This window comes from Pteronotus mesoamericanus, unplaced genomic scaffold (assembly GCF_021234165.1).
Source record: "Pteronotus mesoamericanus isolate MK-2021 breed Mesoamerican mustached bat unplaced genomic scaffold, CSHL_Meso_final contig_2, whole genome shotgun sequence".
Classification (NCBI taxonomy): Eukaryota; Metazoa; Chordata; class Mammalia; order Chiroptera; family Mormoopidae; genus Pteronotus; species Pteronotus mesoamericanus.
The window spans coordinates 9,392,403-9,411,818 of record NW_026555084.1 but is presented as its reverse complement, the minus strand read 5'-3'; the positions used below and the strand labels follow the sequence as shown (position 1 = coordinate 9,411,818).

Sequence of the window (19,416 nt, the reverse complement as noted above, 5' to 3'; positions counted from 1 at the left end):
AGCTCGGTCTCTACCGGGGCCACACCCCCCTCTCCTGCAAGGGGATCTCATAAAAGAAACATTACAGCTTGATGCATTTTACCAAAATGTTCGACTTTTCAAGTGTCAGCAGTTAAGTATAAATTGTGAAACCAGGTATGCCTGAGAAGAGTTACGACAATGGCTTTCCCCCTCTTTTTGGCCTCCTGGCGTTCTCTTCGAAACGGTGTCATGGTAATTGGTGAATGGGGGCCTGGGGCGCTTCCCGCCACAAATACAGTGAAAAATGGTGTCTGCACCCTTGTGAACACGACCTGCTTGGAGGTACAGAGCTGAACCTGGTAACCTCTCGCTGGCTCTTCTGATTCCAATTCATTGTACTGGTTTCAGACCAACGCTCTGGGTTAGGTCCTGCTGAGTGGCCTTGGAAATCGGCTTTCTGATCAGGATAAAAGTCTCTGCTTCAAGCGAAGGCTACGGACAGAGGCACCTTTTTCAGGGCCAGGCTGTAAAGTGAACGCACGAAATAAAAACGGCCTAGAGTCAACATCGCCCTTGAAAACCTTTTAAGTCACCAAGGCCTGGGCTCTTAGAAACACGAAAGCCAAATATTAACTACTTCTGTTTCTCTTTGTCTCTTGGCTGCAGCTTCCCTTTCCTTCTGGTGGGAGGAGAATAAATATCTGGTCTGAAAGTAAAAGGACCACTGAGTAAACGAAGAGATTTATTGTCATGTATGTCTGCATATGTCTATGTACGTGTGTCGGGCATGTGTGTACAAATGTAAGTGTACATTTACAAGTTTGGACAAGTACATATATTTAAACTTGAGTAAGTGACCTGTCCGTGCTGGAACTATGCTGTCCTTTAAAGCTGTCTCAGGGAAGCAAAAATATAGTTGTGCTTTGCTTCTAAAATTGTTGAACATCATGTTATTATATGGACCTCCAGACAAATGTATCTGTAAAGGATGATTCCAAGGCTTTTACAGATGGTCCTGACTATAACTGCAATTAAAACCCACTGCCCCAAGACCACTGGGGCTCAGTTCTTATTACTCCGGTGCTTCATTGAAGCGTTGCTCAAGGCTCAGAAGACTGCGGAAATCTGAAGACCTCCTAGCATCTGTGTTTCTAAGGCCTTCGGTCTGTAAGAGGACACTGCGTGGCTGGGAGACAGACACGATTTAGCCCTTTTTCCTCCTGTGACTTCATGAACTAGTGAGTAATTATATTCAATGCTCTTTCACGTGGGGTGTGATATGACATAGGTTCAACTAATAGTCCCCCTCATTAAGATCTCAGTGCTAAAAAAGAACTTGAAAGAGGTTCCCGAGTTAAGCTATTGGAGTAAACTGTTATTACAAGTCCCTACAACAATGACTGTGCAGCTAAAGAGAAAATGAATTATTCCCAAGGTTCGTATGTGTGCATTTAAAATTCTTGCTGCCACTCCTGCCTGGTTCAGCCATTTGTAAGGTAACCCTCGTCTGCTATTAGTTCCCCGTTCCCTCTGGCAGAGGGATTTTTTTTAAGACTGGTGTGCAAAATTGCCTTTTTTTCTTAAAATTCCCTTTCCTTAATTCCAGGAGTTCCCGAGCACTTGGACACATGTCATACATTCTTAAAGTCAATGCGTGCCATGTGCCTCGAGTGCTGCTTGCCATGGTATCGGCAAGACCGTGAAAGATCCTGGATGGGCAAATGGCGAAGAAGCCTGGTGAGGTAGGAAACCTTCGTCCACCAGCTGTGTCGGCTTGAGCAGGTTACTTGTCTCTTCTGAGCCTTGGTTTCCTCGTCTCTAAGGTGGGCATGACACAATAACAACAAGCAGAATAACTTACTGCCAAGTCAGTCAGTCAAAGATAAAATAAATTATCAAAAACGTCGGGATTATAACTCTTGTTGGGGTACTGGGCTTTTTAACTGAAGCTATAATCTCCCTCCTCAGAAAAATAATACATGCATGTATGTGCCCAACACACACACACACACACACACACACACACACACACACAATTCTATATGTAATTTCAGGGGTGCATGGATCTAGGCTGAACTCCCATGATAAAAGAAGCAGTAAAGTACACCAAGTCCCTAAACTTTGTATATTCTCAAAACAGTGAAGTGGAATTTGCCTGTAAGTTTTCTGGTAGATCAGGAGGAGAGATGCAGAAAATGTACTGCATTGCGTAGTCCATGTTTTTGATGAGGATGCAGAGACAAAGTTTTTTAGACTCAAACTCAAGTGTGCTTTGTCTTACAGTCTATTCCATAAATGGTGCTGGGAAAGTTGGGCAGATAGATGCAGAAAAATGAAGCTGGACCACCTTCTTACACCACACACAAGAATAAACACAAGAATAACTCAAAATGGATTAAAGACTTAAACGTAAGACTTGAAACCATAAAACTCCTAGAAGAAAACATAGGCAGTAAAACCTCTGACATTCCTCTTAGCAATATTTTTTTTCTGATATATGTCCTTGGGCAAGGGAAATGAAAGAAAAAATAAACAAATGGAACTACATCAAACTAAAAAGTCTTTGCACAGCAAAGGAAACCATCAACAAAATGAAAATGCAACCTACTGAACGGAAAAAGACATTTGTCAACGATACATCCCCTAAGGGGTTAAAATTCAAAATTCATAAAGAACTCATACAACTCAATACCAAACAAACAAACAATCCAATTTAAAAAATGGGCAGAGGACCTGAATAGAAACTTCTCCAAAGAGGACATACAGATGGCCAATAGGACATACGAAAAGATGCTCAGTATCACTAATCATCAGAAAAATGCAAAGTAAAACCACAATGAGATATCACCTCCCACCTGTCAGAGTGGCCATCATCAATAAATCAACAAACTGCAAGTGTCGGCGAGGATCTGGAGAAAAGGGAGCCCTCATGCACTGTTGGTGGGAATGCAGGCTGGTGCAGTCACCACTGAAAACAGTACGGAGGCTCCTCAAACAAAATTAAGAATTGGAACTGCCTTATGAACCAGCAACTCCACTTCTGGGTATATAGCCAAAGAAAGCCAAAACACTAATTTGAAAAAATATATGCATCCCTATGTTCATCACAGCATGATTTACTATATCCAAGATAAAGAACCAGTCCAGGTGCCCATCAAGAGATTTGTAGATAAATAAAAAGTGGTGCACATATATGATACAATACCACTCAACCGTTAAAAAGAATTTCCAACAACATGAAATTTTGAAAAGAATTTCAAGGGTATTATGCTAAGTGAATTAGGTCAGACCGAGAAAGACAAGTACCCGATGATTTCACTCCTATGTAGAATCTAAAGAACAAAATAAACAAAACAGAAAAACACTCGTAGAGGCAGAGAAGAAACTGATGGGGTTGCCAGACCGGAGAAGGGTTGGGGGACTGGGTGATAGAGGTAAAGGGATTGAGGAGCACAAACTGGTGGTTACAGAATAGTCACAGGAATGTAATAATGCACAACATATAGAATATGGCCAACGATGTTGAAATAACTATGCGTGGTGCCAGGTGGGCGTTGAGTTAGCAGGGGGACCACTTGGTAAAGTATGTGACTGTCTGACCACCATGCTGTACACCTCAAATTAATATAAAATAATATAGAATGTAAACTGTAATAGAAAAGTTAAAAAGAAATTGTTCGATTTTTAAAAGCATGCTTTGTCTAAGAGTTGACTATACCATATAATATGCTTTTGTGTCTGTGTTTTTTGTTGGGTTTTTTTGTTTGTTTGTTTGTTTGTTTGTTTGTTTGAGTCACTTTGGTTCCTGGATATAATGGTAAGAGTTTCTTCAAATTAAAAAAATAAATCAGTGGCTAAGATGAGAGTGGCCAGTGTCACAGTGGGGAAAATAAAGATGTAGGGTCTTTCTTTAGCCTTTTCTGAAATCCTTAGTCATTCCTTTTCTGCTAACAGGCAATGTGGTTATGCAAAGATTTCTTATTTGTATTTTCACTGGTGCAACTGCAGGTTTTGAATTACTGATAGTCTTTGCATAAAGACTAAAACAATAAAAGCATAATTAGAATACATTGTATACAGCCAACTCCAGTTTCATTTTGCCCCAGCTCTGTATTTATGATAAATCGCTAAACACGAACGCTCTTTAGGGAGGGTGGTTTGGGGTCTCGTCTCTCCATTGAGCAAACACAGTGCCTGCGACTGGAGTCTAAATTTCAATTCTGTGAGTGTACAGTTGAACTGAATAATATTTGGCACAATGCAGTGCACAACCGAGCCACTAAATGGCTGATTTACTAAATTATTATTAGATGAGCCCTTGCTGTTCCAAATGAAAGTGCAGTCACTGTCTTCCTCCATGGTGTGTTCAAATTGTTCTGTGTTTAAATATTCAGCATGAGGCTAATGTGAACTGATGAACTGAGACTATAAACATTCACTTTCAATACAGATAGAGCGACAGAGATGCAACATATCATGTGGCCTGCGGAGGTGAAAATGATTTACATTTAAGGATGTTGCTGCCTGCTTCCATTACTTTAAGGTACTCTCAATTAGCATGGTGTTGGCAATGACTGATTCCCATGTGCAGGAAGAGCAGGGTAGTGGAGACTGAGATTTCCCCGTGTGCCAATGAAGGAGATGCTTCCACAGGGACCTGCTGCCTGTGCAGTTCAGACTGTGAGTTTTATTCGGTCCACACCGCACCGGCATAGTACCGTGTCTGCCAGAAGAACTACGGTTTTGACATTCAGGGTTTTTCTAGACCCACCAAAGGGTCGACAGTCCATCCTCACTACCATCCATCCCTCTGCAATCCACCTTCCTTACCGCCCGCATCTACTACCCGGCTACTCCGGCCCCTCCCCCTGCATCTCCCCAGCGTCTTCACTGACACCTGCTGGAATGAAGAGCAACCCTTTGGTCCTTGGACAAATATAACTCCTCCTCTGTCCTCCCCTGTCCTCCCCTTTGAGGGCCGTTATAGGCAAGCACTTAAAATACTGTGATCACTTACAGTAGATTAGAATTTTTTATTGGTGCCGTGTTGCCATAACAACACGAAGACAGCAGATGACTTAAGCTAAGCTTGCAAAGCAAAAGGCTGCTCATCTGGCAGTTGAAATGAATACAGTTCATTTCACAAGTTTCCCATATGGACTCTTAGTGTATGGTAATGAGGAGACCATATGGTGAGAGAAAATGCACTGAGAACAATTGGGTTCCACTGGCTGAGTGGGAAGTTGGGAGAGCAGGCCCGGGTGAGAGATTCATTCTGCTGTGCGTGCTCCCGGTTCAAGGTTTGGTTGAGGTTTCTTTTGGGTTTTGTTTGGGATGGTTGTTTTCCATAGGGGGTTTCGCATTTCCTAATCCATTCCTTAATATTTCGGCTGTGCGAAATGACAAACATCTTGCAAATTTTGCAATATCATTCATCACAAACTGTCAGCAGTGTTTGCAAATCTGACTTGCAAGATCTTTTAAATGTGTTGTTCTTAAAAGGCAACAGTACTAAGTTTTTAGACAAAGTGCAGGAAAATTTAAGCACTTCTGACAAGCAGAAACATTAACAGTAATCATTTTAAAAACACTCGCATCTTTTGCCTGCATGTTTAGCTGTAAATAATGCTAGAATGTATAAAAGCTTTAAAGTAAAAATATAATAAATACTTTTTATTATGTTTCATAAAGGATAAAAAAAACGCTGCGAGCCAGGTACACACGTTACCTGTACAAGCGAACGTATGGAGATGGAGCGCTTCCCCTCCGCACGCTAACCAGACTGGAGACCTGGGAGGGCAGCTCGAAAAAGGCTCTAAAGTCAATTCTGTACTATACATGCTTCATAAAAGATGAATATAAATGCATTAGTTAGACACGGTGAGCTAAATTAGAAGGTCAGGCAGGGCTGGGAGGGCTGAAAAATCACACCACCAATGAGTGTAATTACTCTTTTTTAAGTCTATTAAGTGCTGTTGTTCCATCAAGGCTCAGGGGTATAGGACATGAAGAACAAGATAAAGTAATGTGTATTTATTACTCCCACTGGATCAATTTACCAGATATTTTCAGCTCCATAAAGCAAAATACACAAATGCCGCCTTTGTTACTTTTCTCAAACTGCTTTATTTTCTCCGAAAGACGGACCGGCTCTTGGAGAAAAAACATGTTTGCCCTGTGGAGGTCCCCATGCCACCCCCCTCGGTGGGGAAGTAGAGAATGGAGAGAGTCTGAGTGGGGGGGGTGCAGGTGAGGGGCAGGGGAGAGACCAGCGCCAGCCCCTCACGGCGGACTCACGTGGGTGTGAGACGCAAGGGGAAAGAGGGAGCTCTGTGCATGGGAATAACGGCCCTGAAGACCTGGGTTCGAATCTGTTTTCTACATGCTGGCCGAGAAGCTGCAGCAAGTCACCAGCCCTCTGGGAACCCTGGCTCTTCTGAAATGGGCGGCGCCCCCGGTGCAGGCATTTGTAGCCCCCGCTGACTGACATCTTGCTAAATGCCAGAGAGATCCCTTTGCATAAATTACATATTAATGCCCAGTAGCACTGGGCAGCTGCTTCAACGAAAGAGAAAACCTAGGCTGGGAAGGTTGAGTCAAGAGCACTGGGTGGTCGGCCTGGTTTGTAAAATCCACGTCTGTGTGACCTGAAAACTCTCCTTCTTGGCCTTGGTGTTTGTCAAAAACCTTGATAAAGCCATGCTGGGCACACAGTAGGCATTAATTAAACGTTACTTGTCCCCCGGGATCCACTGCTAACTCGGGGTCTCCCGTCACTCACTGCCTTTGCGCTAATGCTCGCTGACTGCTGCGGAAGACAACCAGCAGGCTGGACGGGGAGGGGACACCTCTGGCCTGCAACACAGAGAGAGCCCCTTGCTCAATGTGTCTGGATAGCATTATGCATTTCAGCACCTCTGAGCTTCTGACTGACCACAGTCCCCATCCCCCTCACCTCGACATTATAAGAAGAGTCAACCTTCACCCCAAAGTTGGTCACATGTTCCTCCCCCTCTTGCCAGGATCGAGAGAGAAAGGCAGGCGGGTCTGTACAAAACAGAACAGAATGCTGCGATTCAAAAACCTTAGCCTGCCCTTCCCTGTGTGCATATGGAAAAGGAAACCAAACAACATCTGGGGTTACCATAATTACAGTATTTTAAATGTGTGTGCACAGCAACTATCACTAATGGTGACTTTCAGGGACAAAATAATTGAGAGAGAAGGACCCGGCTCGCTCCCGTTCTCTCATTGGCGACCAGGAGTGAGGCCCACTTTCCTGGCCCCTCTCACAAGAAGGGCCCCAATAAAACAAAGCCTGTATAAGTTCTTTGAAAAAGCGCAAGCCAGTATACAAAGGCATATTATTATGGAAAGCTGTCTGCTCGGTCTTTGGAGCAGTTTCATTTGACAGAATATGTGGGTGGCTGTATGAATCTAGCTTTGTCTATTCACAAACACATGGGTTTAATAAAGTGCAGTTTGTTTTTTAAGGTGTGTGGTCCACGGCTCAGTGAAACACTCCTGTTTGACAAACACTGACCATGATCCTAAGAAAGGCGGAGCCCCTTTTTCTCCCCCTAACAATGGACAGCGAGAGGATAAGCCTCCCAAGTCCACAGGAATAGCTCGTGCTGGCTCCATCCGCCACTTCCTGACCCTGCTCTTGAACCCTCCCTCCACCTTAACATTCAGAGCCAAGAGGACGGCCGCTCTGATCGGAGTCACACAGAGGACTTCCTGGGGTGGGCTCTGGCCACGTACTTGCACGGTCAAGTGGTAGCCGCAAGCTGTGGAGTGTTTCCTCAACACACAAGTCCACGGCGTCCTTGATTACTCGTCCCAAACCCAGGACAAAAGGGCTGGGCACTCCACCCTCAGGCCACCGGGGATGAAGCGACACGTGCCTGGGTTATTTGTTCACTGGTTTTGAACGTGATGTACAACCGTCAAAAATGGTTTTAAAAGTAAGCCCATGAAACTCAGCCCTGTATGCCTACTTGTCTCCTTTCTGTATAGAGAAGAAAAGTGCTGTCTGGCTTCTTTAGACCTCGTGCAGGTGAAACCAAATTTGCTTCCTGCTTTTCAACAGTTACTTATGTAGGCCAGACACTGCGCCGTGGGCACCCACAGGATGACCTCCTTTCATCCTCCGTAATCCGCCTAAAGTCAGCATGATCATGGCCCTATTTTATAAATGAAGAAACTGAGGCACAGAAGGTAAGTCAGGCACTCAGCTGCTGGCCGGGATGCAGGTTCCCTGCCCTGCTGAGAAGGTGGGGAGAGGCCTCAGGAGCCAGGGGCCCACTCTAGCTCTTCGGCACATCATCGTAGCTGCCTTTAGTTGCGTGCTCAGTAAGTGGCAACCCAGACGAGTAGGAAATGTCACCCTCTCCATTTGACAGAGAAGAAAACTGAGGCTCAGAGGTAAAGACTTTTGCTCGGAATTTTTTTAAACGAAGAACTCTGACCCGGGCTGCAGAGCCAGTCACCTTGACCCACTCTGCATTGCGTGTGCCCTCACCCTGAACGCCACCCCGGCTGGCCTGCCCCTCCAGTCCCTTCAACAGACTCTGGAGACAGCAGACGTCAAAAGGAAAGTGACGATGAGCCCCACATGGAAACAATGGGAAGACTCTGGCATCGCCCCCATGCCTTCCTCCCGCCACCGAGGCACCTAAGGCGCTCTCCACCGAGGGGACACACACTATTTGTATCATCAAGCTAGAAAATGACCGATAAAACGGCCAGATACTGCCCCATAGGAAATGCATGGAAGTTAGGTTCTTGCTAGACAGAGGAACCCAAAGGTAAATCTCTCCACTGCGCATGTATGCTATGGAAGCAGAGTGCCATTCACTATTGCTGTTAGGTTATTTAATCACTCGCCAAGAATAAATCAAGGTGAAAGGGAGGGATGTATAAGATGGAGGCCCCTTCCCAAGACAAGGATATGAACAGAGAGACACAGCGTCCCACTTCCTCCTCAGGTGACAGCTTTCAAGAAGTTTATACCAAGGTGACCAGCGCTCGGTGGAAGGGGGCTGCTCTGGGAAGCCGATGGGGGAGACCAAAGGCTGTGCTGCTTTCCCTGGGTCTAGGCAGAGGGCGGACGTGTTTGTGTGTCACGGTCCTTCTTCTCTTTGGGCATCAGCACCCCCCGCCCCACCGGACCCCCGCGCTGTCTCCTGACCGGGCCTGTTCCGCCGGGAGGCTCTGCCTCCCCGGGCAGCAGGCGCAGAGGGAGAATCTGATGCCAGACTGCTCCCCGCAAAGGGTCAGCTGAGCGAGGAAGGAGGCCAACCTCACTTTTATCAGTGCTATACGAGGAGAAACAGACCTATCTCTAGACATACTTTAGCCAAGAGAGGGGTTCTCATCTACTCATTCAATTTCTAATAGTTTCCACGTATGTAGTGAATGAAATTTCAGTCTGCTGCCAGTAAACAGTGAACGGTAGCTCCACGAATCCTGGAATCCCAGCTCCCGTTGCACATCACCGTTCTCACCTATCACCGTTCTCACCTCTGAGTCCTCACTGGACTGGGGCGAAATGTACCCTTTCTTCCTGCTACAGGGGGTGTTGGATCTGGAGAGCCTCCCACCCAGGCTCCAGGGCCCAGGCTCCTTGGGAACAGAGATGGGAATATTCCCAACATGGGCAAGAGGTGCAGAACAGAAGCCAGCAATTGAGAATTTCCTTCTTTTCACACTGGCAATTAATGACGTGCGCTGCATGACATGTGTTCCTCTGCCTTGGCTTTTTGTTTCGGTTCTCACCTCATCTCCCAGTTGGATGGGATGCCTCTGGTGGGAGGAGTCTTATTTGTCCAGATGCAAGATCTACCAATGTGTTTTCTTTTGTTCTCCCCTTACCAGGGATAAGGATTAATTTTTCTGTAGGTAGAAAAGCAGTGCTCTTTTTCCTCTTGAGAACTTGGATGATGTAGTGATTAATAACCTGGATTTTGGAGCCAGACCATCTAGGTACAAATCTCAGTTTAACAATTTACATACTGTGTGACCTTGGGCAAATGATTTAACCTCTTTGCTTGATAATTCCCATCTCTAAAACGGAGGTGGTAATAGTGCCGGCCTCAGAGGGATTTTTGAGAGGTAGAAATGACAAAAAGTGTAAAAGTATGTACAATATTACCCGGCACAGCATAAATATTTGCTACTTTTATTATCACTTACCTTGTAGTACTGAGCACACGAAGAACAAAAATACTGAGTTGCTTATCTATGAACTCATTTTTATCAGTGGCAGAGTTTCCTGCCAATCACCCAAGTGCGAGTTTCCAGAGACCGTGACCCAAAGAAGAGGTTTCCTCACCTTTGGCAAACGCTCAGGATCTCCAGGGTGCCGGGGAATGACCTTCTGTAACCTCTGGAAACCATAGTCGATGGTAGGTTCGTTGAGCGCTGCAATGGAGAAGTCACACAATTAGAGCGGTTTCAGGAAACAGAACGTGATTTGCAACACTGATGGTGCGGTGGTAGCCGGGAAGTCTAAGGCTTAACTGATAACCTTTGAATTAGATCCTGAAATGATCAGACGAATGTTTCCTTTGCTGAGCGTCACCACCATCTTACTTCTGCTACTGACCGTGGTAGGGAGTGACTCGCTCAAAAGACCACGTAGTAGCAGGTCCTGAACTCTGCTCTTCAGGCCAAATTTTATATTCCTGACATTATTGAAAATAGAAAGTAAAGCGGTATCTAATGTGAGGTTTTAGGGTTCACTTCAGTCAAAAGCTGAGGTCAAAATGCTCAAGAGCTTGTCCGAGGGTATCTGCAGATTATAAAAAGGAGGAGAGTTAAAAGCGCTTGCTTCATTGGGAAACCTCTTGTGGACCTCAGCTGATACAATGTCTCGGTGCCTTCAGAGGCAATTAAGCCTACAAGAGTCTGGAGAGGAGCAAAGAGCTGGGCACTGAAAATGACCTTTATACGACACCCTCGCATCTAAAATGACAGACTGGTTCATCAACATCAGTATTATTTCGGGAAAAAGACCAGCCTCTGTGGAGCACTAGCTTAGAGCAGCTGGGTCTCCAAGAATTCACACAAAGACTGAAGAGCGACCCTGTCATGACAGGCGGAGACAATGAGCCTTGCAGTACCCGCATTGACGGCACCCTCCTGAAGCTTCCTTAGAGCAACCGCAATACACGTGCAAAGTGGACGCTGGTCCGTCATTCTCAAATTTCCTCTCCAGGATCTAAAATATCATCAGCCTTCTTCCCCCAATAAGGAAAAGATGGCAGCTCCGTCCTCCACCCGTGCCCCTCCTGTCTTCTAAGTAACGGGCGGGTGGGTGCTTTTCTACTTCTCTTTTTTAGTGTAACCAAAGTGTTCAACTGCGTATTTTCTCCCGTACTGAATAAAAAAAGACAGTTTTTGTAGTTCTGAGATTTAGCTATACATTAGAAAACAAGTTGCCACATGCTTTGCTTAAAATGACTTTCCATTAACCTAAATTTTAAAAGTAAGATTCATACTACTACTAACTTTAAAAAACCGTATTAAATTCAAATAGGTCCCGAGGCTAATGGCAGCAATTTGTGTACCAACCCAAACTGACTGGCCCGCTTTTCAAAATACAGGTATGATAATCTCGTGGTTTTAAAAGGACATTTAAATTGAAAGACTGTGAATTTAGTACATAATTATACCAATAGAACCCTTTAACTTGTCAACTTGTAAATCTAAAAGGCTATCAATCATTTCTAAAGAGGAAATAAACCTTAAAATTCCTTGATTGACAGTGCTTACTTTTTATGTAAGAAAAAAAATAGGGGGTGGGGGGAGAAGTCTGCATAAAGTGGCCAGAAATCCATTTACAAAAGTACATTGTTTTACATAGGTGAGTAAAAAGCCAATAATTACACCTCCAAAAGACACATAAATCAGAGTAAGTACTTTTTCCTCACTTGTGTATTTTAAGTTAAAGCGAACTTAGGTAACTTTTTATTAAAAAGATTTTTTTTCCCTAAATGCAATGCTTATTGAAGTTGTTAATAGAATAGCATTTTCATTTCAGATAATGTAATCATTTTTGCAAATATGAGATGTAGCCATGCCTCCCCCCCCCCCACTTCCAGAACAGTAAACTTTCAACCTGTCTTTTATGGAAATTAACTAAAATTACACCCAGGTGTACCAAATCTTTCTATCTATGCTAGTATATGTGTTAAGGCACAATATTTATTATTCTTCTCATTTTATGATTACTTTCTAAACCCTTGAGAAGAATTCTTTTTTCAAATTAGACTTGTAAAGAAAAAGGCACAGGAGTCTTTGTGCAGGGAAGCTATTGCTCATGAAATACAGGGGATTTAATCAAGAAATACACGAGGGTGACAGGAACGAGCACCTGGGTTTGTTACACAGCACATCCTTCCCCCACCCGCCATACGAATTGCCAGCCAAGAAGTTGAGCCATAAAAAGAGCTGTAGGCAATTAAATGCATCACTTTAATATCTGAAGACACAGTTTAGCATCCTGAAGTTTTCAATTCTTGGCTTTATTTTTCGGTCTCAGCCACTAATAAAATTTGAGTTGCTGACCCGCCCCTTCAGTTGCCTGCCTAACAAATGAATTCCTACTGTGTGAGGAACTGTGGTTGCTAATTGAATGACTGTCTGATCGATGGGAAGGGGGCTGTGTTTCCCTGGCCATTCGGCCAACACACAGCAGAATGACTGACACTTCGTATCTGCAATTAAAAGAACCGATTCAAATATCACATGGAACTAATAGCCAAAGAGCTGAGGAGAAGCCGTTGTGCTGACACAAAGAATAATTGAATTAGGTATATTAAACTCATTATTCAAAGGAAAATAGGCATCTACTCTATGGAAGTATACTATGTTGGAGAAAATGTTTCAGATAGTAAGACACGGGCTTTTGTTTCCCATGCCTTTATGACTTGCTCTATGCTCAAATCTTTAAATATGTTAATCCGCCCTCAATTTAGCTATTGACTCGCTCACTGCCATTGTCCAGTGCTGTACACAAAGATAACACTAAAGATAGGCAAGACAAAGCTCGCTGCCCTAAATTCAAAGGTGTCTGACGACTTTTCTGACTGTGTTGACTAGAGGAAAAAAATAAACCAATTACTGAGTGGGAGCAAGCATCTGATAAAGATTCTTTTAAAAAAACAACCTGAAAACAGATGAAATGTCTATGGAATATGATGCAGTCCTCAAAAGCAATGCCACAGGGAACAAAGGATTTACTGACATAATACATGGCGAGGTTAAAAAGCAGCTCCCAGGAACACATGTACAATATGGTTACTTTTTAAAAAAACAAACACAGAGAACGAAGAAAATGCGTCTTTGTGGAAACTGCCTAACCGTGGTTGTTTCTAAAAGAGGGCCTTAAAATGCTTTTTCTTCCTTCTCTTTGTGCTGTGCATTCTCTACATTTTCCACAATGAACATATATTACTTTTATAATCAAAGAAAAAGGTTAGGAGCAAGAGATTATTGCCAAGATGGAATTTGACCTGCTTGTATAAAGTAATGACATAAGAAACTATGCCTTAAAAGGGGTCTGTATACCCTTTAATAACCTTGCATAGGTTATTACAGACCATAAGAAAAATAAGTAGTATACTTTTGGCCAGTTGTATAAATATGTGACTATTCATAAACTCTCTGAAAATCAACAGAGAAGGTAACAGGGAGGAATCATAAAGAATGGTATATTTATTTCCTCAGTGGGGGTAGTGGTACCTTAGGGACATACATCTACCCTGCAAGAATGTAATATAAAGTTAATCCTTCAACAAAGTGACCTCATTGTATTCAAGCACAGGGCTCAGGGGACACCAGTAGAAATGGGGCTAATCAATTTTTCCCCCTAAAACTTGGGACAATTCCGAGAATCCAGTAGAGAAAGAAGAAAACTTAATTGGGCATAATTAACCATAAATAAAGAAGCACGAGCACTTTAAGTTGAAAAAAGAAACAACAGATGAAGCAGTAAATTGTAAAAGGAATGCGGCGGTGAGAGCAGCCTAGGTGCCCCCGCTTCCCAGCGCCAAGTCACACTCCCTGGTTAGGGTTCGAGAGGGCGTCACACCAAGCCAGGGAGGGCCGGAAACAGCGTAAGGGAGGCTCAGAGGTTTAGAAAAACCCGTAATCCCAAACAAGAAAAACCTCCATTTTTAAATGACCAGAATAAAATGGGGCCAATGTGGGCATTTTAAAAATTTCACAAGATAATAAATTCTCCATTGATTCAATCATCATTTTTTAGTGCCTGCCATGTGTTCAGACGGCATTTGCAGGAATTAACTGTTTTGTGTCACAACACTTTAAGGCCTTAAAAATAAACTTTCTGAGAGGTATGTCTAGTCCACCCCAAAAAGAGAGATGAACTACTTCCATTGTGGAGCTGGAAACGCAGCTCTGGCCCTCGCAGCAGGCTGCCCTCCGGATGGAGAATCCATTTCCTTGCCTCCCTGAGTGATCGGATGGGGGTCACACTACACTTAACTACACACGTATTTAAAGGGTGGTCAGGCTATTAGGGAGCCACAGACATTTGAATTAAGATGTCCTCCACTGACCTGTTCGAACTTAGACGTACGTACACTTGAGCCAAATAAGCTGCGTAGGACCTTACGGAGCTGTGTGTGCATGTGACTGCCTGTCTGAAACTTTCCCATAAATGCATAAAAAGGAGGGCCAGCTTTCAGGGCAGGCGTATCAGCTGAGATTTCCGAAGAGTCTTCTTGCTCACAGCTCTGATACGATACTGGGGCTGGATATTAGTTGGGAGCGGGGGACAGATGCGTGGAGCGGGCATTTCAGCTTCATTGAAGTCATTTGTTTTCAAAAAGTCAAAGTTAATTAAATGGTTAAAAAAATGAAACCACTTCATCTACCCTGTGTTGGGACTGCTTACAAATGGCTTGGGGGTGCCTCCAAGCCTCACAACCTCAGACTTCCCCAAAGGAAACCGGTAACTTTCTATACAGAACCAGCCCACACAGAGCCCTCCTCTTTTGAGCTTCGGCTGAGGTCCCGGTCCAGACAGAGCAGCTCTGGTTCCACAGAACTATTTTTCCCAGGGTCCAAATTTTCAGGCAGCATAACATGCGAAATGCAAATAAAATTTAGCGTAACATGACTAGATTTTATGCACTGACACTAATGACAAGCTTATGAAATCCATTCATAACGTGTGATAATGAGTAAATCCTAACTAAGGATACATGTGGACTGTGGCCTTTTCATGCCTTTGGCCTTTTTTTTTTTCAATCCACTTCACAAGCACGTCAAATAAAGAACATTCTCTTTAAGGGCATTTATTTGCAAATTAAAATCCCATTCTCAGTTATGAAAATTGATTTTTCTCTTCACAGAGGGTTTTTTTTGCTGTTGTTGCTGTTGTTTTTAAGAGAAATCGCTGCTCTGTCCGTAACTTCTCGAGCACTTATTCCTGGAAATGATGGAATGAGAGGCTGGAGAGCTGTGTTCCCAACATCACAGGGAAAGCGCTCGGGGTGCCATTCCAGCCTAGAGCACAGCGCTCCCCTGCTTTTACAGCTCAGCGACTCACGGCAGTGTTTTAACATATTTCTGGGGTTTTAATTTCCTTTTTTTAATGGTTGTGTGACATGATGTCATTTTGACTGGAAATAAAAAGAAATGCAGATATTACTGGGAAGGTCATATTTATATTCAATTGCCATTTAATGTCCAAACAAATATCTAGACTCTATGCCAAATAATAAATAAAACCGTATAGCAGAGGCAATGATAAAACCAGCACCTGGGTCTCCAACCTTCCCTGGTGACTGCTCTGTATTTGAACTAAAGGGCTAACAACAGAGCATTTCCCTCCAAGGCAGATCCATTCTGGGCATGGGAGTTATTACATATGTGTTAGGCTGAGCCTTTTTGTTTCATAATGGCCCCATTTTTCTCTCAGTCACTAAATTAACAACCAGAGGTAAACAATAAAACAGCAAGTTATCTTCACAAACCTATCCTTAAGACTATCTAAAATACATAAAGGGGAAAATCAACCAGAAACCTAAACGAGGGCCAGAAATCTGGTTCATGAAGAACTCTGCAGCCTTTTCAGCCATAAGGAGACTTCATTCCTTGCCCAGAGGTTTAGTGCACCAACAGCATTCAGGGTCCTCTCTTCCGCGGAAGGGATCCACTCCCCGAGAAACCTACACCTGATCCCTTGCAAGCGAAGCCCCTGCTTTCAGTGCGAAATGCCTTTCCAGCCCGGCAGCCTGCCTCAGGGGTGGGCGAGATCCAGGAGAGCTCTGGGAAGAGGCTCACGGAACTGCAGAAAGCTGTAACTGAACCAGAAGGGTGTCAGGATGAAGCCAGCATGGGCAGAATTTACCAACACAGGAGCCAGAGGAGAATTTCCAGACTGGCTTTGAACATGCTCTGACTTCTTATTTGTAGTCTTCAAACCTCTTGATGTGTGGCAACAGCAATGGGATTCGAAAATCAAGCGAAGGAAGTAATACCTCTCTCTACCGAAGGTACAATCAGTTGGCTTGTGTGGCTACGTCCTCTTTACAAAGTGTGGGGCCAGAGTAAGCAAGGCAAAGACTAAAGAGAGGAAGGAGCGGGAAAGCGGCGGGGAGCCCACGAGGACACTTGGAGAAAGAGATGCTAGACTCTGAGGATTGTCACTTGGAAGGCAAAGAACTTGCGTGTGTTTGGAAATTAATAACTCTTCCAGAAGCAAAAGCAATCAAGAGCAGGAAGGAAGAATTAAGAGGGACTTTCTTTTGTTTTTCAAAATGGAAATAGCTTTGCTGTTTTTCTAAATTTAAAATAAATACATTCTTATTGTATAATATACACAAAAGAAACATGAAAAAGGGGAAGAGTCCCATAATAGCCCCACTCATATATAATCTCTATTTATATTAGTACATATGCTTTCAGGCATTCTCCCTGTTTTTATGTAAACATAGATTATATGCATATTTATATCCACCTCAGTCTTTTTAATGGTTGTAGCATTTTGCACTATATAGATGGCCATAATTTAAGTAACGCATTCCCTGTTAAAGGGGATGTATGTTTTTCCCCCAAATTTTCACCGACTTAAGAGTTCTATAAACAACAACATGGGAGAAATTCTTGGATATAAGAATATGCACAATTTCAAGTCTTTTGAAATGTGTATTTCCTAACTATGCATGATAAAATTTATACCAATTTATACTTATATAGTATACCAATTTATATAGGTTATTTTTAAAAACATCTGCAAAAGAAAGTTAATTTTTAAGATTTTTGCATCCTAAACATAATTCTCTAAGTTATAAGGACCTCTGAAGGTTTTTTTAATAGATGTGAAGGATCACAATGACTACTTCTAGAGTTGTCATTTTAAATATTCTCGGAGGCCATATAAGATGCCTGTCCCAGTAATATCAAAGTGCTTTACAGATGCTATACCATTGATTCCTTCTATATTCTCTTGACATAAATGTCAAAAATTATTACTCCTGTTGGAAGGTGAGAAACTGAGGCACCGAGAGGTCTGGCTGTGTAAATCAGAACAACTGTTTTACTTACTATTCCAAGATGACTACTTTTTCTTAATGATGAATCTTTATTTGTAGTATACTGGTAAGACCTGCTACCAAACTGACTACACTGCTTCTTTTTTATTAAATATCTATGGAACAGAAATCCAGCACTAGGAGGAATTCTTGTTCCCAGGCTCCTGACTTCATACAGGTGAATGAATTGTTTGGCTTGATTTCTTTACAGAAAGCTCAGCGCATCAACTAACAAAATCCTTTGGGGAGGACATGTTGGTATTTCAAACTTGCCCCACCAATGATCAAGAAACGGTGTTTTCTGTCTCACCAAGTTCTCCTCAGTCTAGGTCGTTCTCTGAAAAGTTATTTGTCTTTTGGGAAAAATAGACTCAAAATGCTGTTGATGAACATTAAACCAAATTATTTCATAACACATCCATTTGGTGTTTTTCTAAAGGATCCTTGGTGCGAAGTCACTGGCAGACATAGAACACCTATTTATAGAGACCCCTTTCTTGCCCTGGTGGGTTACACTCTATCTAAAACTGGATGTTGGTGAATATACCCTAACTAGGGGCACGTGTACTACTCTCTACCTGTAACCAAGGTGACAAGGAAGTTGCTCCTGTTATGGGGTGTGATATGATCTGAACAGCTTGGCCTTCCACAAGTTTAATTTAGATTTCCAAATTTGAGGCAAGTTTACAACTAAAATGAATCCCCTCATGTAAACTAAAGTTGGAAGATCCTGATGCCTTTTTTTTTTTTTTTTGCTTTCAATCTTTTTCATTTTGGATTTTTAAAAAATTTAGATCATATTTGAATAAGAAGAGGATGTTTTTCACTGTGTTAATGGATGGTGGTGTTTGAATATTGAAGACCAACACACTCTTTCTTTCTTAACGTTGAAGGATAAATCTGTAATTTTTTCCCTACTGGCATATCTTCTGATGTAATAAGAGTCATATTCCTTTTATAATTGTTCTTCAGATTTCTACCCAAAGAGTTTTGAAAATAACTGTTATCAAGGGGGTACAATCACTCGGCCAGTCTGATAAGCATGTTTGCTTGTATTCCCACCCCAGTGAGCGCTTGACACCGTACTTTTATCATCCTGTGTGTGTTCAGAATGAGCTTAGAACAGCAATTGCCAGGAATAGGCAGGCGATAAACCGCATTGATTTAACACATCTTGTTTTCAATCATGCTTGGATTTTCTGAGCACGCATTTTTCCTGTACTCTGGCTTGTAGCTTTTATCTGACGAGCTGATCCCTTTTCACTGGAAAATGAAAAGGTCGCACAATAAGACACGGTTTACTGGAACTTGAACACGCACCAGGGAAAGTATTTTAGATAAATACTGTCAGACATAGTGGAGCTGAATTTCAACAACACAATTGCTAAACAACAATACTTATTACTCTCCCAGAGCAAGCTACCAGCAACTGAGGGCTCGCAGCGGGGAATGGCACGGAGTTGGGCTCCAAAGCGAAGCAGCCCTTCCCGGGCCACGCGCTAACCAAGCGCAGAGTCCTGGGCTGAGGCCTACTTGTGATTGTTAATATGACAGTTTTATGAGACAACTCAAAACACTTCTCCCACTGTTCAGAGTCATTCTGTCTAAACCAGTGGACAGGTTTCAGAAGGACTGGGTAATGCAGTTACAGCAGAGCTCTGCAGACCGGCAGGCTGAGAGGCGGGAAATCCCAAGCAAAGCAAAATAAAAGCTTGACTCCAAATAACCCATGAATTCCATTAATAAGACAGGAAAGTACTTGTAACTTGCAGATATTGGAGGATTAAGTGATTATTTGGTAATATGTTAATGGAGTCAAGAGAACTTATAACAAGTGGGCCATGCAGAGAACTACAGTGGCCTTGCAGGTCTGCGTAGGCATTTT

The 19,416-nt window shown here is 43.0% G+C and overlaps 1 protein-coding gene across 3 annotated transcripts in view; it reads right to left on the bottom strand.

Annotated features, from left to right (window-relative positions):
• EBF1 (EBF transcription factor 1) overlaps positions 1–19,416 on the bottom strand; it is a 376,276-nt gene that overhangs the window by 25,243 nt on the left and 331,617 nt on the right. For all 3 annotated transcript variants that reach the window (XM_054568111.1, XM_054568112.1, XM_054568113.1), the window contains exon 11: positions 10,298–10,386. In XM_054568111.1, coding sequence (XP_054424086.1) covers positions 10,298–10,386 — 89 coding nt within the window. The remainder of the gene's footprint in view (positions 1–10,297; positions 10,387–19,416) is intronic.